Below are 25,028 nucleotides of genomic sequence, written 5' to 3' on the forward strand. Positions count from 1 at the left end.
GTTTAGTTTACTGTGAACCAGCAAATAATTCTGGATGTATTGCATATGATACAAAAACTCATATATGCAAACTGTTTTTTCATTTCTTTTTTTTCATGACTGGTCAAAAGGTCAAGTAATTTTATATAGAGCATATTAACTTTCTCACATGCCATTCATTTGTTGACAAGCTGAAGTGAAAGAAGCATGCTGACTGAGGGTGGAGTAATATTACAGTAATTTACACAACTATTTTTGAGTTACACAGTTCTCACAAAAGTTCTTGTGTAGCTCCACCAAAGTTATATATTACTGGTAGCAGTCATCACAGCTGTGATGTTATTCGCAATAACACATGACCTTGAGTGTTTTATTGGTTTTATGCAACAGTAAGAAAGAAACTCTTAGAAATTCCTTCTGCCAAATTGTAGTGTCTTAATAAGTAGCCAGTTGCAAAGTCACAGTATGAACGTATTATTACTTATCCGGCCTGCTTAATCTCCAGCTTTTTAGACAGGCTGAGGAAATTAAACTTAAAGGTTTTTCTTTATGAATAGTATTCTGTTTGTTTCTGCCTAATTCTAGGTTGTGCTATGATGTCTTGATTAGAAGCAATGACAAGTTTAGAACTGAATCTAAATCTGAACTCGGGATATGACAAAACCGACTGTAGGTCAAATGATAATTTAACCGATATCCATTTTCAGCTTCTGTGCAAAGTGCAAAGAAACTTTCTAATGGTTTACTGGTTTGCTTCAGCATCAAGACAATGAAGGCAGTGAAAAAAGCTTCTTGACCAAAAAGATTTGCTAACTGCTGTATAATTATAGTATGTATTATATATAAATATAGTATAATTATATGTATAGTAATTAATCATACATTTTGGCAAATATACACACAAATCACACTGCAAAGTGAGATTTTTTTACTCCAATAAATTCCAAATATTTAGAGCACAATTAGACTCAAACATATAATCTGGTCATATTGTTAATATATCATTAAACAACCTACAACACATTGCATGGTTCCAAACTGGACAAACGTGACAATGAGAAACCATTAATTTATTCACGTTAAGTGAGAACAGTGATGTGGATATGGCTTATTGTATCTTGTGATAGTGATGACATGCTAAAGCACTGATATGTATACCTCCTGAACCTGAACCTCAACTTACAAAACGATGACCTAATTTAATGTCAGGATTTTGACACACATGGACATTTACTGCATAACAACAACAACTGAAAGTAAATTCATTTTCACATCAATCTCAATAACGCTTCGTCAACATGACTTTACAAAAATATAGTTTACAACCATTCAGCATGCACTGTAAAAATTTGCTTTCTAAATGTTAGCAATCATGCTGTAATAAATCATTTCTAATAAGATGTTTACAGAACTTAACTTAACTGTTAGATGTTCTGTGTACCCAAATGTATTTCAGCACAATTGCTACGCTACATTCTATTTTTGTGTAATTTTAGTAAATAACCAGCAAAGCATAAGTGTATGATTTCTTATTATATACTCTGAATTGTTTCAAACAACTTTTTTGTTCTGTTTATCAGCTAAAAACTTAAAACAGTTTCACTTTCTGGATTTGGCCAGAGGAAAGTATAAAAGGAGTTCACAAGGTGGTAGTACGAGAGGTGCATGTTCCATTGCGAAATACCATATCAGAAGCTAAGCATTCCTTGGGGAAGTCCTGTGGTCCACATGTTGTCTGCCGCCGCAGGGCAACTGCGTAGTAGTCCACCTGCTCCACGTCCAGCCCATTCTCCAACCAACGGAAGCAGACAATCCGCTGGAAGGACCGGCGAAAGTTGTCAGACACAAATCCATACAGGATAGGATTAGCTCCACTGTTAGCATAGCTTAGAATGACAAACAGCTGAGTCACCATTGGGTCCGGCGGCTGGCGGAATACGCTAATCAGCTGCACGATGTAAAAAGGCATCCAACACAGAACGAAAACTGCGACCACCAGCAACACCATGCGTGTGATCTTCTTCTCAGAGCGCCGACGCTGCATCCAGCCCGCCTTTAGGCCTACCGCTCGCATTCGCACCACAATCAGGCAATAGCACAGGCAGATAGCTGCCACAGGCAGCAGGAAACCTAGCAAGAAAGTGTAGACCACAAACGCCTCCGACCATGAAGACTCAGGCCACAAGAAGTTGCAGTCTACCCCTCCGTCCTGTGCAGGCACTGTGTCCGCAAATATAATGATGGGCAAAATGACAAGAAGCGATAATCCCCACACGCAAACGTTAACCACCTTAGCGACAGTAGGTCGGCGGTAACGTGCAGCCTTGATTGGATGCACCACTGCAATGTAGCGGTCCACACTCAGCACCGTCAAGCAGAAAATGCTGGTGAACATGTTAATCCCATCCACACTAAGGACCAGTCGGCACATCAGCGATCCAAACGGCCAATGGCGCACCGCGGCTGACGTGGCCAGAAATGGAACGCTTAGCATGAAGAGTTCGTCAGCAATTGCGAGGTTCAAGATATAAATATTGGTGGCTGTTTTCATCTTTGCGTACTTGAGGATGACATATATGACCATGCCATTGCCTATTATGCCCACACAGCACACGAGGGCATAGATGGAGGGGATGATGATCTTACTGGCATCTGATTCTGGCCCAAAATCCTCATAATCAGCTGTGGAATTGAAGGGAATGCCTGTTGATAAAAGAGCATCTTCAGTGCCATTATGTCCTGCTAGTTCTGCCATTTTTTGCAGGTTTCAGTCAAAGCAGTTCACAAAACATCAAACAGTATTCTCCACCTACACTTTTATTGTTTGATTGACATTCCTTTCAAAAAAACACATACAATGTTTTGTCTCCAAGTTGACATAGCTCTTCAAGAGAAGTTCTAATGGATAGGGTGTTTATTTTACGCCTTTATCCACCAGATGTGTCCTTGACTGGGTAAAGTTAAAGCAACAGCTGAGTCCTTGGGGTTTGCTCCTCAACCCGCTTGAAAAGGGTCTCGAGAACTCATCAAAAAATCAAGCTCAGGCCTTCTTGGCAATGCTCGCGGCCAACTGGAATTGCCTTGCTAAACGGTCTCATCTGCGGAATTCTCTGCTTGAACATTCCTCATTCATTCATAAATAAACCTATGCTCGTATAGGAGAGTGCTGCAGGTGTTTGAGGGCTAGGCTCTCTCGGAGGCTCTCAAACACTCAGACTTGGCGAAGAGATCGCATTCCAGCTGTTAATCAGGAAACTGGGCCTGTGAATCAAAGCACTATGGGGTTACCCTCAGCACTCGACTGAGAGTTCCTGCCGGTAAAGTAGCTCTTCGGTGAGACATGTGGTCAGTGCTGCACTCATGTATATGATCACATAATTATGGGGTCTTCTGGAGGAATGGCCATTCTGTTAGAGCCTCAGCAAAAACCTGGTCTTGTTTCTTTTTCTTAATTATTGTGGAATTCCATATATTGTACCTGTAAGACCCAGAGAGAAACATACATTTTAGGACATATTTTTTTTACAATGTGCAATCACCCCCCCTCCCCCACATGTGCAATTAAGGGTCAATTTGTATATAATCTGTACATAATATTGTTTTTTGAGTTTTTACTTCTATTATTTATATATTGTACAATACATTGTATATATTGGTAATTTATCTACATTTTACATCTTAGTACCTTTACTGCTGTGACACTGCTGTGAATTTCCCCACTGTGGGACTAATAAAGGATTATCATATCTTATCTTATCTTATCTTATCTTATCTATCTTATCTTATCTTTAAAAACATGGATTCCAACAAGAATAAGCCCTTAGCTTGTACATATATAGTCCTAAGGAAAACCTTTAGTAAATAACCTAGGATCCTCACACTGACATCTCTCATTCACAAAAATAGTTTTGTACACATTTTTGGTTCTTGTAAATCTTAAAAAAGCTCTATGAAGGTTCTTAAGTTAAGACAATGGTTCTATATACAGATCATGACAGCTCAAAAAAAAAAACATTTCAATGTTAAAATAGTTAGGTATTTCTTGTCAAATGATTTCATTTAGCACCAAGCAATTGGCACGCTATTGTTACCCTATTCCAATATTGTAAAGCAGTCTTCAGGGACCCACCAAACTGTCCACATAGCAAAACAGTTTACTGTCTGAGGGTCTTTAGGGACTGGTCTATAGAACACTCATTGCTGAGAGTGTATGGTTTTGCTCCAAAAATAACCTTTTAAACACCCCTTCTTATATGTCATTGTGTTTACCATACAATGTAAGTTTAGGACATTAGAAGCCTAAGGTAGGAAATGAGCCATGACGTTCAGGTACTGGATGCACCAAATTCAGGACTGTCAACATATGTAGCATTGGCTTTCATAGAAATGTGACTGTGTAACATTGTGTGTGTGTGTGTGTGTGTTGGAGGATTTAGAAAATGGATCAGATGTGAAATGTATTTGTCACACACGTCCCTTTGTATATTTGTCACACTCTTTGCCCTTGTGTTCTCAGCTATTCCCCTGTTAAATTACGACACTTGACGACACAGCGGCACCTTTGACACCAATTTCTATGCCTTCGAGGAGCAAACACACATCGGAGAAGGAACAGACGCGACTTGCTAAATAAGAATTTGATCTGAGAAAGAAGACAAGAAAAGACTCCATTACCACATCGTCCCCTTTCTCTCTCGCATTGGGACAGCTAGTGGTTCAGCCCACGAAAATAGCAAATACGAGGTTATCATAAAAAAAACACAACACTAATTACATCCGTGGCTGGAATATGAATAGGTTGTATTTGCATTAGTGGCGGTCTAGGGGAGAGGGTAATCACAGCTCATTTCTAAGCTGTGGTGCTGTGAGCAGAATCCTGAGAGGAGGATCAGACATTGTCAAACACTCTCATGGCTTCACGTCCATTGCGTCGTCACATGCACATTGTTTCTTGACATGACAAAGAAAGCTGTAATAAGGGTTCCATGGAATGACAGGTTACTCGCAATATTGGAAGTCTCTGGATGGGTAGCATGAAACAGTTTAGTTCTGATTAGATAACGAGAAGCACTCAGTTTTGTTATTACTGATGACAATCTCCTTACTGCAAGTGCCTGAGACACTAATGGCAAATTCAGCCCACTAAAAGGTCTAGATCATGCAGCAACATTTATTATTGAACTTTAACCAGGAAAACAACTATGACAAGGGTTCAGGGGAAATAAAAACAAGTGGCATAAAGAAATTTTTATCTGAACATTTTCATGCAGGACTGGAACACAACAGACACAACAGAGCTCCAGGAACCTTTGTTACTAACATTGCTGGTAAACCTTTTATATAAAGGCGCATTAGGCATTTTCCCAACACCATTATACTCCACCCCATCTCCTTTAACACCCTATTACTCCATCCCCAATCTTCTTAACGCCCCATTACTCTACTGTCATCTCCTCAACATAGGCCTGTTGGATAATTACATTGTCGACTTATCATTCTAAATATGACCTTAATCATTTTTGTTGACCTCAAAATTGTTTACTTTGTTGTTGTTATTTGATTTATGTTTTTATTTATCTATTTCAGGTATTTAAACATTTTATATTTTAGTTTAAATGTTTGAATATTCTTAATAACTAATTAATTAAAAGTTCACTGATCTTTAAATGATTATGCTAATATATTATCATTATGCTTATTTGTTATCATTATATCAGTGGCATTAATTGGTTTATATTGACAATAATATCATCACAATTATTTCTGGGACAATATATATTATATATTATGTTCTATGAAAAATTATATATATATACAGGCCTACCTCAATGCCCAATTACTCAACTCCCATCTTCCCTATTTGCCCTATATAATGCCCTATTTCTCCACGCCATCTCCCCATCTTTATTTAAAGGATAATGCTTAAAAATATACAAATAATTGATTATAGTTTTCCCTTAACTCCATAAGAATTAATCATCCTCTGTGTCAGTTTAGCATTTTATGACATCACATCTCTACTATTGAAATATTTCTTAGCTCTGTGTTTGACTGTATTCCTTCCTTTTTTGCGCTTCCTGAAGGTATTTAACAAAACTGTATTTCACAGCTCAGGATAACTCAGTATAGGATTGTCCAGTAGGAAACTGAGAAATACTGAACATCGAACACATACTTTACATATGCTTAGAGTATTGAGAAATATATGCACATAGATTTTTCTTCTTTTTGGGTCACACAAATGATGCAAATTGATTCAACATATGGAACATCATTACATTGTATAAATAAAATCTTCAGAATTACTACAGAAGCCAACAAAAGGCAGCGAGAGAGAGAGAGAAGCATGGCTGGAGACAAGTAGAAAAAATTGCAGCAAGGCAGAAAAAGAACAAGCAGGGACAAAGGAAGAAAGAGAGAGTGTGAGAATGTAAGGGCTAAGGGGAGGCAGAGAGTAAAGGAGTAGACCACAACTGCACTGTCTCACACATGAAACCAAAGTGAATTACAGCCCAGCAATGAGGCAATGATGAAAGCGAGGGGATGGGGAACTCCATCACTCTCCTCACATATGAAGCAAACTGTGCTGGATTTCATTTTCTCTCTCTTTGCCTTTCCTCAGCAGACAATGATGTCTCTAGTAGCAGCACAGAGTAGCAGAGCGCAGGGTGAAAAGAAGGTTGAAGAAAAACTGATTCAGTCATAAAATGACAAATGAAATTTGTAGACAGTTTCAGAAGTATTTGCACAGTGACACTATTCCTGTCATTTTGCCTCTGTACACCACCTCAATGTGGTTGCTTTTCACAGACTTAAATTGGACAAACTAACATAATTCTACATGTCTTTTATTGCTTAAATTAAGTCTTTTAATGCTTAAAATGCAAATCCAGTTTATCCTTCAATCCATGGACTTTACCAAATGCGGCATCCTCTCTTAAGATGCTTTACCAGGCCTTTGCTGCAGCCACCTGCTGCTTGTTTCTAGGTCTTTCTGCCTTCAGCTAACTGACTTGGCTATTTATGAACATTTCTTTATCTTAAGAAGCTCTTGGGTCTGTTTTGCAGTATGTTTTGCAGCATTCGACTGTATCTAAACAGAAAGTAATGCTTCAGAATTTATCATGTTATTTCAGTCAGCAGTCATATCATCAATAAACACCAGTGACCCAGTTCCATTTCCAGTAATACATGGCAATGTCGTAACAGTGCCTCCACCAGGTTTGACAGATGATGTGGCATGCTTGGGGGTTTTTTCTTTGCTTCTCCATACTCAAGTTTGTCTTGCTGTCCAAAACAAAGCAGGTTAGATGTTTTCTAGCAGGCAATTCTGGCTATTCTGGTCTTGAATGTTGTCTGTGATTTGCATCTTGCTCTTCTATCTTTTGTAGACTTTGACAATGATACCCATACCCATACTCATGAGAGATGTCTTGATGTGACTAGACTGTAGGTAGGGGGGTTTCCTTCACCAAGGGAAGAATTTAGTGCTCATGCACTTTATAGTTGTCTTCAGCCAGCATGGAGACCAGTACTGTCCCTACTGTAGTAAGACTTATTCCAGTGCATAAGAATGGTCTGACATGGCGTTCTTTAACACAGTGCAGCTGTATCAAGACAAAAATATTAATAGCAATAGACTTGGTCACAAAAATGCAAAGACAGTAGAAGTATGAAACAAAAATATGTAGTAGGTCAATGTAAGTTAGTGTTTCATTTTTTGGTTACATGAAAAATTTAAGGCCAGTTCAAATGAATCAAAATGTCTGTCGTATGTCATGCCTGCCTCTGTTGTCATGTCTGCTGTCTTGTCTGCCCTAGCCATGCCTGTCCACCAGTGTCTCCTCTGTAGCCATGCCCTCTTGTTCGTCCCAGATATTCCTCGTGACTCCCTTGTTAGTGTCTGTATAAGTACCCCTTTGTTTCAGTCGTCTCTTGTCTGGTCTTGTGTGTGTGCATGCGCAAAAATGTGCATGTTCATGCCAGTTTATGGTTTATTGGCTTGGCCTGTCTGTTTAGTTTGGTAGTTTGGAGTGCTTATGTTTGCTTTTCTGGTTTGTTCTGTTTCTGTATCTTTCTGGTTTCATATCGAAGTGTTTGGTTTGTAGCATGTCTGTTCTGTTTATTTTTGTTTATTAAATAAACTGCAAGGACGTCTGCCAGTCGTCTCCAGTGACAAACCGTGACATTGTATTCATTACTGTGTTTTGCTGTTTTTTACTTTTTGACATAATTTGTTATTCCTTACATTGTTTCACAATTTCGTGACAATTAGACCAATAGAAATCTTCCAAAATGACTTCTTTTTTACCTTGATTTCCATTTTTTCTGCTCTTGTAAAGGTTCTTTTGGAGATGCAATGTTTTTGCGTGACAATGATGATGCAAAAAAAATGATCAGGTCAGTGTTTTCAATTTGAGAACATGCACCAGTGTGTGATGAAGGTGAATCTTGGTTGTATACCCATATATAGGTGCATGTATCCTCTGCATTTTACCCATGTGTGATAGTGAAGACACATACACACACCCAGAGCAGTGGGCAGGCAACTCCAGGGGCCGGGGAGTAGAGAGGGTGATGGGCCTTGCTCAAGGGCTCAACAGGGGCAGCTTGCCAAGCCCGGGTATCAAACCCCCAACCCTGTCATTAATAGCCCGAAGCTCTAAGCGCTGAACCAGCACTGCCCCTATTCTGTTCTAATTCTAATTCACCCCAAAGAGCTTCACACAGCAGCCATTACAGATGTGATGCCCCTGTCCCAAAACGCATAGAGGGAGCTATTTGACCTTAGATTTGTTTGTTTGTTTGAATCTGATTAAATGGAAGCACAAGCAGGGCTGCTACTCTGAAATAGGTTTGATGGAAGCCAGCAAAGTACTGAGAACTCCCTGGTAACTGGTGCTTTTCCATGAATTTGTCATGCATATAACTAGGGGAAGCAATAAGAGAGGCGTTTCAGAGATTTAGTGTGTTTGGGTTGGTAGTGGACACCCAAATGACTGAAAAATCATTTGTGAATGCAAATCCCACACACTTTAGAGTGTGGAGGATAAGGTATGCAGCCACAGTACATTTAGAGGTAGAGAGAAAGAGAGACAGCATGTGTGCGTTTGCTTTGGGTAATGGGACTAAGTGAACCCAATCAGTCACTTTGTGCAGGTAATAAATGTGAAAGCATTTTCACTTTGTCACTGCTTAATATTTCCTGTGCTATGCATTCTACTGTTATGCAGCTTGGCTGGCTTACTAGAGAAATGGTGGGGGGCTAATTATGTATTTGTGTATGTGGAGGCAGGGAACACTTGTATTGCTTATAGGAAAAGACCACCATGTTTTGAGGAAGACAGTATCAGAAATGCCGGATTAAACTGAAAAAAAAAAAAAATGACTTGTGTCTTAAATACATCCACTATATTATATGGCTACCCTTTACAGAAGGGCAGCATTCAACAACACCTACATAAGCATTTCACAAGAACTGGAATGAACCCAGATATTTAAAACTGCTTATTCCAAAAAGTGTCAATTGTCATAACAGTGTTTGAAGTTTTTGTCAGTCATGTGTGTTTACCGTCACTGAATTGCCATTGTGAAGGTATCGTTACAGTAGGCAGCGCAAAAAAAGTTGTAGTCACTGACTTACTTTTGTGATCTTTGGTAGCATTAAACGCAACAAAGCTGGTGAAGCATTAGCAGAGTGAAAGGATACCATACTTAGACAAAGAGTAAGGCAGAGAGTGTTATTACAAACTTATATTAGCAAAGAATAGCTCCACCTGTTTGTACAGAAGTCCCTGTAGTTACTGACTAATACACCTTGCTGCTTTAAGGTATTTAAACATATATAGTTAGGCAGAATTTTGCAAAAACATTATTCAACTTACATAAATAAACAAACAAGACCATGTCATCATTATGAAACAAGCCAATGTCTGATGTAGTACTAAATCAAACTAGAAAGTTGGTTGAATGATTAACCCAGTTTCTTCTGCTCTTCCTTAGTGTGTGTTTACTTCTGAAGCTATAACCCTACCTAGCTACTTTAGAATACAAAAAAACAGCAGTCAACAGAACACAATCACACTATTTCGCCTATAAAAGAATAGAAACACGAGAAAGAGATTTTACACAGAATACTTTCAAAATGGTTGTTTACCACAAAATGAACTTCACTTTCACAACATCTGTCAAAGACAAATGCAGCGTCTATTATGACTGTTACTTGTTGGAAGTCTCATGTTGATATTTATGTAGATGAGATGTTAGTTTTGCCTGTGTAAGGTCTGTGTAGGTGTTCATTTGTGAATGCTTCCCTTAAGAATGTTACTGTAAAGTGTTATGTATTAATCACTAACTGTGAGATTATTATTGCAAAATCAGAGCATTTGAAGCCCATTTATAGACATGTTTACTTATTTTAAACAATTTATCAGGTGAAGTTTTTTTACTGCATAAATATCCTCACAACCTCATAATGATGAAGATTTAACATTTAATGCTAAAGATACTTCCATTGTCCAAGACGTCCATTGTCTGTATCTACAGAAACGGAGCTTGGTAAATACATGTGTGCCTGCATGATGGTGTTAAAGTGTACAGTTGCTGCCGCTTTTCTACAAGCTCTTCCAGGCCATTTTGTTGTGGAGACATTATGTCCATTATAACGAAACCAAGCATCCGTTGAGATCCTCCATCAGACGTTGTGCTCTTGTGCTCTCTCTCTCTCTACCTCTAAGTACAGATATTACTGTAGCAGTGGAGCGTCTCGCATGGAGGGCAGAGTCATTTTGACCAATCAGTGCACACACTGAGTGACCATTATGGCAATGTGTGAAACAACCAGCCATTTCCCTGCTGCAGCACAACTTCCCTGAGTCTGCACATCTGAGGCCTTCCAGTACATTTTGTCACAATTGTTATTATAGGCATAAAAGACGTGATGTTTAATGGCACTCAGTGACCTTTGCTTTGGACAGCAGAACTAAATGTCAGAAAACTTTTTAGAGCTATGAGTAATTTCACACATGGATGAATACAGTTTGTTTTTTTTAATAAAACAGATAGCTATGGCTATGACTATGTGTGATTGGCTTATGAAAAAATGAATTACTCTGAAGTTGCTGTAAACTACCTCCAATGCACTGTAGATATACATGTGTATGGAGGAAGATAAGCTGCAGGAGCATGTTAGTTGAATGGTATTGTGCCACACTGTTATAGTCATTGTGCTGTTAAGCTATTTTACAACTAGAGCCTTTTATTAAATTGACCACAGTAAATTACTAATATTATTCTTACTATTATTATTATTTAGCCAAGTCATAGCCAGTCAAATGAGTCAAATTTTGCATTTTAATCAAATCAAATGAGTCAAATGTTGCTTTGTGTTAAGCAGCAGCTATGCTACATGGTTAATATTGCTAATAAACATTACAAGTTAATAGTAACCCAAATATTTTTGGGGGTAAATTTATGCTCAAACACTCAATACTCAAAACTGTCAATACAACCAAATCGTTTAAACGATTTTATGTGACTATAGACTTGCAGTGTTTGCCAGGAATGTTAGCCTGGAGGCACCATGTGCTAAAGTAATAATTATTAAAACAAATCTTAGTTGATTGACTTCATCTAGGGTAAAAGTAAATTCAAGTTTTTATTAAACTTACAATCACAGGAAAGCGCAGCCTCTCATAGCTTGCCTATTAATTCTTACTGTGGGTAAATGTATTAGAGGTGTTTTACTGCTTAGAGTTAAAGATGTGTTTCACACACTGTGAAAAATGTCAGACACTAGCTGATTTCAGAGAGTTTTTGAGTTAGTTTAGTCAAGAGTTCTCCTAACTTACATTTCAAAGCAATGGATCTCCGTTTGGTCAACAGTACAAGTTAATTGAGCTGACACAAAACATCAGATTTTTAGTCTATGTTCCTTCCCCTCAATGTGTTTGTTTCTTCCCATCTGCAGGTTTAGACTCCTATTACAAGGGGACACCTTTCTAATCTTAGACGTCTGACTATGGGGGGCTGTGGTGTTTACAGGAATTGAGCTTAAATCATTTGTAAAAAAAAAAGTAACCCACCATTTCATTGCTCCCCCTAGCACTAGTAACACTCCCAACACTAGGACATATGTCACCTCCAATACATGCTAATTCAGTAACAGACTCCTTTGGAACTGCCACTGATGCAGCATTACTGGGCAGCCGACATGTTCAGAGGAAGGCACTTCACTGAACCAGCTAACACATGCCTGTGCCGACCAACTTTGCTTAAGAGTGATGATGGGGGGGGGGGGAAAGTGCCATCTACCCACGCTTAGAGAGCATAGCCAGTTGTGCTCTCTAGGACTTTGGCCGCTGATGGCAACACGACTAGAACTTATTTATAAGGAGACAGTTAGACAGTTACATCAGTCCAGAGCTGTGAAACCATGTACACACTGTATCTGTCCAAGAAAGAACAGAATGGTACATTTTCTCAGAACTGTGTTTTTTATGTTGTGTAATTTCACAGCTCTGCAGTGGCACAGTTCCATAACTGCCTGCTCATCAAGTATATGGAGAACATAAGTTCAAATCTCAGCAAGGTCTCAGTGCTCATTTGTCAAAAGCCTTCCAGACTGATAGGGGGAGTCCTAGCTGGCAGATGGGAATAAACAGTAAACAGGTATTTTAGCTGAATCACATTTACTAATATTTTTGAGGATCAGCTTAAAATGTATTGTGGACCATAGCTTAAAAAGGAGTACTAAAAAATAAAAAAATACCCAGTAACCAGTTATTTAGTCATTTTAAGTTGCCTTGATTTATTTATTTATTTACTTAGACTGGGCAAGCATATCAGGACAAATGGCTATATGGTGGTTTCAGTTAGTCACTCTGACTAATGCACATCACTAATGCTCTTGCAAGAAGCAATCTAGATTCCCAAAGAAGTGAAGTAAACAGGTGACCAGTACACCTCCTGTACCCTTCTGAAATCATTAGGTGCGATCTTCAGCTACAGCAGCAAAGATGAGTAAGACAGTGGGCCCTATTTTAGTGATATTTATGCGAGCCATCAATCGCGGCCTGTGCAGCTTGATTTAGGACATGTCAATGTGTATTTGCTATAGTAACCTCAGGAAAAAACAATCTGCGTGTCACTTGCCATTCCCTTTAAAAGCAAGGTGCAGTCTGACTTTGCGGATTGCTATTTCAGCGGTGCATCGCGCACGGTCTGGGAAGGCTTGCTCAAACGGTGAAGCGCCTTGCCTCTATAATAATGCTATTTTATTTTGTTTCTGTTTATTGTTGATGTAAAAGTTTGCATAGCTGCCAACTGGCACACACTATGTAAGCGCATTGGGCACACAATTTACTTCCAAGATAGCAATGAACGTCTGGCTGTTGACGTCTGTCTAGGATGTCTTCAGTCAGTGGTGCACCTGTGTTTTCCATTGCCAAGATAGCAATACGCCAGAAATTTACCTGAACACACCTAGATATATTCGCAAGCACCATTGCTATTTAAACAACGCAGGCAGAAGGTGTAAAAATAGACTGTTGCAACACGCCTTGCACAGGGTGTAAGGTAGGGCTCAGTAAGACACACTATTGGCTCCTATCTACCAACTGGTACTTTTGTCTACCAACTGGTACCTTTTTTGTTCTCAGTGCAGATGTAAATTATGCAGCTTGTGGTACAGACTTTGTTATTGTCCTGTTTAAGTCTTCTGTCCCTGCTCTCCAGAGGATTCAGCTTTTCTCCTCACACCTTTGGCCATCATTCTGTGATTAAAACCCTTCACAGACACGTTATTGATGGCACTAATAAAAGCGTGTACCAGTTGTTTCTTACTTGGGGCTCACTAAAACAAGCAGAGGAATCCTGGCAGTGTAGATTCTTTCAGACAACACCACAGTTGTGTTTGTGAGTAAACAAGAAGATATTTTATTAGGATTTAAAATGGATTATTATTGTTATATACCTGCACTTTAAAAAATTAGCAGGTAACCAGCACCAGCACACGCGAGACAGTGGCAAAATACTTTTGGAGCAATAATGAAACTGAATATTTGAATATTTGGCATCTTCTAGATGATGTTCATATTGTGGCTCAATTAAAAAAAAAAGCTATGGCATGAAGTTTGGGTTTTACATGATGTTTGTATCACGTCTTATTCTGTGAGTTTATTGGCTGGTTGCAAAGCAGAAGCCAGATTACTGCCTGACCCATTTAGACCAGATTTTAAGAGCATTGATCTGATTTTCTGCAGTTATCTGCAGTTATTATGAAGTGCATGGAAACGCATTTATTGAAAAAAGTGTAGACTCAAACCTGTCAATACAGAACATAAATCAACACAGAACATAAATCAAAAGCAGATTCATTCTCAAACCTACTATTAAGGATTTAACAGGATACAAATACATTATTCAGAATAAACAGAACATTTATTCTAAACAGATTTAAAAATACATGTATGATTAGAAGGTAAATATTTTTTTTAATGCATAGATCCCAATTTTAAGCTCACTCCCCACCAGAAATGATCCTGAGATGCTAATCTGCTATTACGATTATGAATTTGAGCTCAGTGCCTCACTACTGTGATGTGGGGGAGAGTGCCATCTACCCACCCTGTAGAAAGAGCAAGGCCAATTGAGCTCTCTCTGGGTCCAGGCTGCCAATGGCTAGCAGCGTCATCGGGATTCGATCAGTGGTCACAATGTTATTGTTAGTTTTAGTCTAATTTTAATCAACAAAAACTACATTTTATATAACATTTTAGTCAAGTTAATCTCTATCAAATTTAGTCTAATTCAAGCTCTCATAATATTTAAACATTTTAGTGGTCATATTTATTGCCAACTTTCCTAAACAATAGCTTAAAAAATTATGTATTATTTAATAACATGATAAGATCTGAAAAAACCTTAAACTTTAAAATGCTGAAAATTTCACTGACATGGCATTTGTCTTATTAAACAGATACAGTGCAGAGTGTACATATAATATGGCTTTATTGTGACTGAATGTACTTTACAAAGATAAACTCATAAACTCAAACATTTTCATATGCAGCCTCTTTTTGTCTCGTTTTGTTGTATTGTTAGATCAGCAGTATTTAAAAAGCTGCAAAGGCTGTAGGAATTGCTCTCATTGAACAGCTAAAATAATGATGATGGATTGCCCATAGGCCTACCGCTTATCGACATTAAACAACACAAAAAAATCAACATGAGCCATAATTTACATTGCATGCGCAACCTGTCTCCACAAATCTGAAGGCAACACTATCTCACTTTTTTTTTCTACATTTCTGGGAGTGTTGTGTTTTTTTTGGTGATTGTACATTGTTTAAGCTTGGTAACGTTAGTGTTGGATTTTCAGCGGATACTCTTGTTTCACCCCTCCCAGGTTTCCAGACTATATAACAAACTGTATTTCTGTTTTACATTTTTAAACAAGGTTTGCCCTTCAAAAAGTATTTGGACACAGCTGCCCATCAGTGGTTTGCTTCTAAACACTGTTCTACTGAGCCCCAATATGAATCCATTTCAACCTCTTTTTTTTTTAAACACAACATACACACACTTCCCAGCAGAGCTTTAGCTTCATACAAATTCAGCTCCCATGCAGACCACATGTTGTTCACAGGGTAGCATGTCTCTGCTATGGTTTTTAATAAAAAATGAAAATATATATTGACTTCAGCCTCACTCACATGTTTTATATCATTCTTCATCATTCTTAACCCCTTCGAGCCACTCAGAAATGGACTTGGCTCTTGTGATTTGAATCGCTGTTTTGTGGCATAACCCAATTGTGCAGGAGCTTCCGATCGTTCTCTTGTGTGATTTTCTTGTAGAGAGCAGAATTCACGGTTGCATTATTCATGACATGTCGCCCAGGGCCCAGGGCCTGAAGCATTAAAACATCTGCAAACCTTCACACTGCTGCCACCCTGTTTGGCTGTTACGATAATGTTTTCTTGTTGACTGGCTTTATGCCAGATCTCTGTCTTACAAAAAGTCATCAAGATGTTAGTTGGCATATGTTAAATGAGTCTTTGGTCTCCCTTTGGTTATCCGTGTTTTTGCTTTGCAAGCGTGCCAAGGCTTTCATTTTCACCCTCATCTCTTTTCAATAGAGGATCTGACACTATCTAAAGTGAGGAAAGCCTGCAGTTCTTTAGATATCTGTCTGGGTTCCTTTGTGATTTCCTGGATGAGTTGTCTCAGCACTCAGGAGGAATTTTCATTTTACATCTTCTGGGAAAACCCACAACTGTTCCAAATAGACTTCACTTCGAGAGCATTACTCTCACTGAAATCCCAGAGCCTTAGAAACGGAAATTAATTTCATACTGGCATAGTGAGCTGCTTAATTAGCTACTTCATATTTTAGGATTTTTTAGTGATGTTTATGTGTTCAATTTAAGTGATGTTTAGATTTTATCCTAGGCTAGATCTAATGATCTAGCTCTAGAATTATCCAAATTTAAAGTCATTCAAAGTAAACCGATAAATCCTGAGTGATCCCACAATAAAGAAAAGAAGTATCCAAATCATTTTGAAATATGTATTGTGGGATCACTCAGGATTTATTGGTTTACTTTGAAAGACTTTAAAAGGTTAGCATGACAAATATGCAAAAATAGAAGAAACTGCACTCGACAGGCAAACTACTTGGCCTATTTATTTTTTCTAAACATTGTTGATTTTGCCATACTGGAACAATTATTTCTTCTGTCAACATCCAAAAGGTTTGCTTTTCATTCCTAGAGAGTCCAGTTTCATGTTGGTTTAGGCCTGCTGGCTCTGAAGCTGAATCTGAAGTTTTGAAGGTTAAGCCAAACAATACACATTCACCACTGTATTATATATGAACATGCAGTGCTGTTTGAATGCATCTGAAAAGATCTGGACCTTACTCTCCTGATACTTAGAATTAATAGCTAATCTCCTCTCAGAACTACTAATGCAGTTAGTCAAACTGGCCGATGGATTGTAGCAGCGTTTGCTGCAGAGAGTGAAAGAGAGAGAGGGCATCTACTGATATTAGGTTGGTTATTGGCTTAATATCATTTGAAGTATGACAACCCACTCTGCAAATTCAAGCTGTTGGGTAGAATATTAAAAGAGAAGACACTGTGTGTTCATATGCCCCTCACGTCCCTATACAGTGGCTTGCACTGGAATCATATCATTCTCCTATCGCGCTTCATGGCTGCATTTCACACGGGTGTCAAAAACCTGATCAAAGTGTAGAACAGAAGCAGCCCATGGTCTGTGTTGCATGCTGGCACAGAGACTTTAAAGCTTTACACGCTGTCAAATATAAAACAGGATTATGGACTAATGTCAAGTGTATTATACAGTACTGCCCAAAAGGTTTAGGCAGTCTAATTGTTTAGGCATGCTGTGTATTTGGGCTGATAGTGTAGTGTTTTTGACTCATGACACTCTATAGCTTTTAAAAAGTACCATTATTGGTAGTTATGATGTGTTCTTGGTTAGTAAGATCATTGATGTGTTGGTTAGAAGAATACAGTTAGAATAACAGGTTTGGTTGCTGATTCCTCTATGAACTCTATGAAGCTCCAATTGGAAACGTTCTTAAAGTGATACCATAGAATAACAACTTTTGGTTTGTAACAGATGTGTGTGAGAGTGAAGAACTTTTAACTATTAAATATAAATAAAACTATAAACTATACAACTATAAACTATAAAATATATAATATATACATATATAAAGGAGATTTACACACATTAATGCATCTTGGATCCAAAGGTGTTTCTTCCATGGTGTGGCTCAAAGAGCCCTTAGAAACACCTTTATTTTTGAGTGTACAATAATAATGTCCTGTTTGTTCATTTAGATGTCAATATAAATGTATTATTATGTAATATTATGTATGTATCTTAATATGTATTATTTTTTTACTAATAGTATTTTCTACTAAATAGCCTTACATATAATTTTCTCACATGAAATTTACATTTCGCTATGTAGTTTAATAAGTTTTGAACTGTCAGATGAGGGTATTATTTATATAATATTTACTTCCAACTCATTATATTTAATGAAGAGCTACATAACATAACAGTTTATCTTGAAATGAGCTAACAAATGAAAGCACCATAGCTTTACCACCAAGCTGATTGGCTCATTTTGTTGAAAGGCATATGCCATGTTGAGCGTGACGAGAACTCCCATTCATGTCTCGGCTCATCTGCAGCTACAACTTTCTTGTAGATGCAGAGAGCTCTTTGGATCTGGCTTTGGTGATACCACTAACTTTAACAACCAGGAGCAAACCAAACTAAATATCTGAAGTTTTAATAAGACAGGCTCCTCCAGAATCCTCTCTAACCATGTTCTAATCATCTGCAGCGGATGTGCTGCACCTGATTCTAAATATAGGCATTTTAGTAACAATACATGTGGGGGTGTTCTGGTTGTGTTTGTTCCAAGAAAATTGGCTTTCTATTTTTTACATTTTACAAATTACTTTTAAAATACATGTTTTCAGTTTGTATATTGTGTTTAGTTACATTATCTCCTTTTCTCAATATTGTTAAAATTATTGTTTAATTGCATGGATGCCCTAACTCTTAATGTCCTAAAGTAATTTTGGTAAGAGGGGTGCCTGGTGATATTTTTTAGTTTTCTTCCACCTCTGTGTTTGTAAACATAGTAATAATAATAATAATAATAATAATAATAATAATAATAATAATAATAACAATTTTCCTATTATTATTTTCAAATTATATATATTTGGCTGCACTGTAAAGCCTGCAAAATCAATCAGTAAACTCAGTAAACTTTTCTACAAACATATAATGAGAGACTATACTCCACCTTGTGGCAATATGATCAAATTAACCTCCCACCACCCACCATTTTCTAGAAGGGTGGGGCCTCTTTAAAGCCTTGGCCAATGACTCAAATAAATAATTTAAAAAAGAATTTGATTTGATTGGTAGAAATGTATTACACATGCATTTATTATATGCAAGTGTCAAATGGGGTGTTTTATGTGCAGAGCATGTTTAAACTCAATTTTCAAGTTTGATTAGTAACCCCCACTAAGAATCTTTATAGTCTGGTTATATTCAACAGCTTTGATCCAAGTTAATCAGAAATGCATGGGGTCAAAAAAATTAATCTTCTTCTCTCTGACTAAAATTCATATTTTAACGTTCTCATGCTTGCACTCGAACCCGAACATAATACTGCTAAAGATAAGGAAAACCTTCAAAAAAGAAAATAATACACTGAATCACACAAGATGTGATGTTAATCCAGTTTTCCAGAGTTTGGAGGTAAGACATAAATAATGTGCTACAAGAAACTTTAATGTGATGCAAGAAACAAATTTATGTTATTAACAGTAACAAGGATTTAAAAATTTAAAGCCAGGTCAGCATTTGAATATGTTTCTATAATTATGAGTTTGAATAAAATTTTTGTTCCTAGCAAAATACCATTTTGTTTTATATACGTGTTTCAAACCTGTTTAATTAGCTACTTCATATTTTAGGATTTTTTAGTGATGTTTACGTGTTCAATTTAAGTGATGTTTAGATTTTATCATATTTACCAGGGTTTTTTACAGTACACTGTATATCAGCCACATTTAACATGCTTTACAAAATAAATGATCAAATAATAATCATGTGGCATTAATACAAATGCACTTATAAATTTATCACAAAAGTATTTTTGTTACAGCAGCAATATTTTCTCTTTTAGACAATACCTGGTTCTTAATTTTTGCATTTCATGTTTTACTTTGACACACAGTCATATTCGAAGATTGGTGACAAGTACATCATTTTTATCATTTTTAATGTCATCTTAAAAATATTTTTTGTTTCCCGTTGAAGATTGATTATTTTCTCTGTTTCATTTCAACAGGGGTGTTTAAACATTTGCATATAACTAATTAAAAGTTCATTGTGTGACAATGTTAATTGATGGGATCAAATAAAATGCAAAAAGAAAAATATTTACTACATTTACTATCTTTACATTAACAGCAAGAAGCAGTCAGCTTGGGCTAAGATGAGGTAGAAAGCAATTTAATATAATCCAACCATCCAAAATCAGTTTATATGACAATATCTTGTGTAAGACCCACCCAAATGACCTGGAGCTTCCTCACTCAGAGATAGGTAATGTGACTACATTAAGGCCAGCATTTGAATTTACCGCAAATACACCATACAGAGGCATGAAATAGAGTTCCCTTAGGAAAAGAGCAAGTTGATAAAAGTTCCTTCATTCTCTCACACTCTTTCCACTGCCCTCAAACACCTCTAAAGTGGTATATTTGTTCCTAAAATTGTTTTTCTGTATTGGTGCTGGATGAAAATGTCAAAATATATATGCTGTAAGATGGATAGTCTCATGCTTTTATCCCAGGGTTTACTGAACTGATTTGGTTGGGTAGTTTGATAGCCATACCCAATTTGGAATAAAGAAATCATTCATGCAGTTGCTACAAAAACATTTCAGAAAACATTTCTGTTCCTCCTGCAAGCCTAAGTACAGCTAAATGTTTTATTAAAATATAACAGTAACTGGGTTTTTTAATAGTCATATAGAACAACCTAAGGATCCATCTTATTTAAGACCAACATTATCCCATTTTTTAAATTTGTGGTAAGCAATGTCAGAAATGTTAACATGTACAGTCTGCTTCCAAAAATTGTTTGAGATAAAAAGCTCATGAGACAGTAGGCTCTATCTTACACGCTGCTCATTGCTACCTTACACCCCACCGATATTTTCGTGCCTTTTGCCTGTGTCATTTAAATAGCAACAGTGCTTGCAAATATATCAACGCCAAGGTGTGTGGTGGTTTCGAAATAAGGTGTGTTTAGGTAAATTCTGGCATATTGCTTTCTTGACACTGACTGAAAACAACCTAAGTAGACGCCAACAGTCAGATGTTCATCTCTATCTTTGCAGTGAATTGTCAACACAGGCGCATGCCCAATGATCGTACACCCCTGCTTTGCTCCATTGAAATAGTGAATAATAATAATAATAATGAAAAGTCGGACCGCACTTGGATCTTAAAGGGATTGGCAGGTGACACGCTGATTTGTTTATTGCACTCAACATCCAAAACACACCCAAGAGACTTATCACATGCCTTTTGCACGTTTCGGGCTGCGCAATGTGTACTTTTCCTGTTGTTATGATAGCAAAGACACACTGACACGCCTTAAAGCAAGCTGTGCGGTGCACGGTTGATGGCTCGCCTAAAGATAAAGCTAAAATAAGGCCTAGTATGTGACAGTAGATGGGAATTTTAGCTTTTTTTCCCTGCTATTTTTAGCGGTTTAGGGGTGTTAAAAAGCTTAGAATAAGGCATCTTTAGTTTGAAACCCCCTCATTAGTGTTTCGTGTTGCAATAATAATTGTTGAATGTTTCAATAATTATTTGCTCTGAATGAGTTTCACCTGTGATGACTGGATTTGTTTTATTAAAATAATAAATCAGTATGAAGGACAGAGAGCTGTTTAAAGAAGAACAGCAAACCATTTCAAATCTGAGAAAAGTAAGACATTGAGCACAGCCAGTGAACAAGAACTGGACATAGCCACTACATTTTGAAATGTCCATTGAACAAGATGGACAGGGGTGAAGGTATCACAATCTACTATTAGAAGGAGACTCCGAGAGCAGAAAAACAGAGGCCATGCACTCTTTACAATAAAGGTGCTACAAATGGTTCCTGGAGTGATGCCATGCCAACTTCTTTTGGTTCCAAAACCCTGTTTGTCATAGAGATGTGTGAGTGTGAGGAACCTGTTCTCAAAAATGTTCTCCTGATGCAAAGGTTCTTTATCAATGTAAAGGTCAGAGCTCTAATACACAAATGGTTATTTAAGGAATGACAATTAGTTCTTTCATGGCATCATTCAAAGAATCTTCTGTAACACCTTTATTTTTTAGAGTGTACCACAAGATGCAAGCCACTTATAAGCGGAAAGAATTGACTGAAGGCCAGACTGAACTTCGACCAAAGTGTTTGAAAAGCCAAAGTGTGGAGATCTGTTCATGAAACATTCAAGCTCACTGGTCAGGCATGGTGGGAGAAATCTCCTGGCTTGATCTTGCGGGGCATGACTGCTTCTGTAATAAGGTCACTAATCTTTCTTGATGATATAACTCATGACGGTAGCAGCAGAATGAATTCCCCAGAAACATTTTGTCTGCCAATTTACAGAGAAACACATTTAATCTAACCACGAAAAACTTCATCATGTAAAAAGACAATGACCCAAAAAACACAGCCAACACAACAAAGGACTGATCTGGGGAACAAAGTCAAAGATTTTAGACTGGCCAAGTCAATCATCAGACCCAAAGAACTGTGTGTGAATACACCTCTGAAAGAGTTTTTTAGCTGTGCTAAAAACATTCAATCCTTTTTATTCTATCCTTGATTTCTTACCCAAATGTCTTCAGTATAAAGCAAAGAAAGCAAAAGAATAGGTGTTGCTGTTCCAATGAAGATATAGGGAGTGTGTTTCAGGTTGGACTGCTTTTGGAATGCTAATAGACATGGCCACCAATCAAAGATAACTGTAAGGGATAAGGAATGGTCATAAAGACAAATAAAAATGTGTTTATACTATTTCTGCCACATAGGACCAGAGATGGCATAAGCGGACTTCAGAATAAAAACATATAAATAATAATTATAATAACAAAATAATAAAAATAACAAATAGAACAGGCCCTTTAAAGCTGTCTCTGGTGAAGTAAAGCAAAACATGTCCTTGAAAACTCATACAGAAGTGTGTAGTATCATTAACAATAAGAGTGGCCAGAAAGCACGTCTTATCCTCAGCACCACTGTTGAAAATTGAGGTAAAAAAGCATTCCACCGGACAGCTTTTGAGGACACATTCAATGACCAGTTTGAGCTTCTATTATATAAGGTCTAAAGAAGCATATGGGAGTGACATTCAACACTGAGGCAACTTTAAAAGAGAACGTCATTCACCGCTTAAGATGAATGCTAAATGTTCCTGCACTGCAAAAAATGGACTCAACCTAATTCACCCTAAACAAATTACTTCATGTGGGAGAAATCTGTTTAATTGGGCTTAACAAACTGAAATGAATCATTTGAATGAAAAGTACAAAAAAAATCTTTTCCATCATTTAAACCTTAAAAAGATTAACGTCTGAACCTGATTACCACCCTGTTACCAATGTTTGGCTTTTGAGAAATATTTGGATCTAGGATAATTTGGCTGGGGAATTAATTGGAACAACACACTGTGCTTCCTTCCATCCACGGTTGGTGCACTGCTAGCATATCCACCGACGGTCAGCTGACCAAAATCCACTTGAAGACCTTAGAAGGTTCTCCACTATTAGACTTGTATCTTATTACCATTGAAGGTCCACTGAAGGTTAAGGTGTTTGCTGGGTGTATACAAAAGAAGAAGCCAAAACATCTGGTCACAATCCTGAAATCATTTTTGATAAATGATTCCCTGCTGACCATTTCATTGCTGTGACTTTAGCTGGCCAGGTGAGTCACCTGTAAAATCTGCCTATGCTTATGTGTCTTTATAGCCTGTTTGTTTCTTAATTTCAGTTCTTAAAAGGGAAGATGCTTTCAGCACAAAGCCCTGCTGCTCAAATATGATTAATGTCTGGCTAATGGGTAAGAAAAGTGCACTGTTTTTGACAGCGTGCAGTTATAGAGATTCCGTATTTGGAACCTGCGAATAGCTCTAAGATATAAAGTGTTCTTTCATTTCCTGCCTGTGTCTCGAGGGTACTGATGATTGATTTGACAGCATTACTGGGTTCATAAAGGCTCCTCTGATAACTTTGTCTCCTGTAATAAATGGCAAAGATTGGAAATAAACAAAAGCACCAAACAGCAAAATGACATAAAGCAGTGTGTGTCGGTGGGAACATATATGTGTGGTATTTTAGTAACTGCTTCTCATGTTGTGGATGTTTCTATAAGACTCACCACACCACCCTGTTTTCTGTCATTTTCTAACCGGGAAGATTCTTCTTTACGCTGAGTGTGCAAAGATGGTCCTCTCTTATAATAAATGGGTTTGTTTATGCTTCTGAATATGTTGATGAGGTGCACTTCACTTTCAGTCATTGTCTTAATAGATGGTGGGGAAATTGACATGTAGTGTATATTGGAAAAAATGTGTTTCCATTTAAACACAAAGAATGGGAACAAGCAGCTTAACTGGGGTTTCACTCAAGTCCAGTAAAAGCAATGCAAGTGAACAGAAGCAGATTCTTCACCAGTTCAGACTTGACCACCTTTGCAGTGCTGGCACACAATGGTTAATGGACTGTGAATGAAGAAATGCAAAGCTTGTGTTTTTCTAGTGGACGAAGATGTATTGACTGTACATTTACACACAAGATACACACAGTATTTAAATGTTTAAAAACATAAACATGCTTCAAATGTAGGCAATGCAATAGAAGAACCACTGTTGGTTCAATGAAGAATCCAGTTTTTAATAGATCTAATGAATATTCACTTAATGTAAAGATTTTTTGCCCCCTCACACATTTCTATTACAAACATGCTTTGTGGAATAGTGGTTCCTCTATGGCATTCCCTTTAGAAAGAACCCTTTAAAGCACCTTTATCTTTTAACAGTGCACAAAATTCAATGTGATATCTGATAACCAAAATTGTTGCAAATGGAAAGACTCCGCAATGGTTCTGTAAAGAGACTCTTCAAATACTGTTTAGAGAGGATACCAACAAACTTTTTTTCTGAAAACATCTGAGAAATCTTGCAATGCTGAGTAAATTAAGACTGAAACAGTGTTTACCTGAAAGCTGTATAAAGGTTATGCAGAGAAATAAGAGACAGAGCTTACCTTGCTGGATGCAGATGCGAATGTGTGCAGAGGACTGTAGATGGAGGAAGAGAAAAGGTTGAAGTGACTGCAGAACGAGAGCGCTGCTCGCGCTGTGCGCTCTCTTTCAGGTTGAGGATGCTGTAGAGGCAGAGGAGGCATCCTCGC

The 25,028-nt window shown here is 37.5% G+C and overlaps 1 protein-coding gene across 1 annotated transcript; it reads right to left on the reverse strand.

Moving 5' to 3' along the window:
* Nucleotides 1-929: 929 nt before the first annotated feature.
* On the reverse strand, nucleotides 930-25,028 carry sstr1b (somatostatin receptor 1b). The gene is made up of 2 exons (XM_072686878.1): nucleotides 24,882-25,028; nucleotides 930-3,457 (listed from the first exon to the last, which is right to left on the reverse strand). Exon 2 carries the CDS (start codon nucleotides 2,732-2,734, stop codon nucleotides 1,619-1,621), a length of 1,116 nt encoding a protein of 371 aa, XP_072542979.1. The 5' UTR covers nucleotides 2,735-3,457; nucleotides 24,882-25,028; the 3' UTR covers nucleotides 930-1,618.

The sequence above is a fragment of the Salminus brasiliensis genome, chromosome 9 (assembly GCF_030463535.1).
Source record: "Salminus brasiliensis chromosome 9, fSalBra1.hap2, whole genome shotgun sequence".
NCBI classification, from domain to species: domain Eukaryota; kingdom Metazoa; phylum Chordata; class Actinopteri; order Characiformes; family Bryconidae; genus Salminus; species Salminus brasiliensis.

Excerpts from the sequence above, each read along its gene's own strand:
- sstr1b (XM_072686878.1), bottom strand. The coding sequence starts at position 2,734 with ATGGCAGAACTAGCAGGACATAATGGCACTGAAGATGCTCTTTTATCA.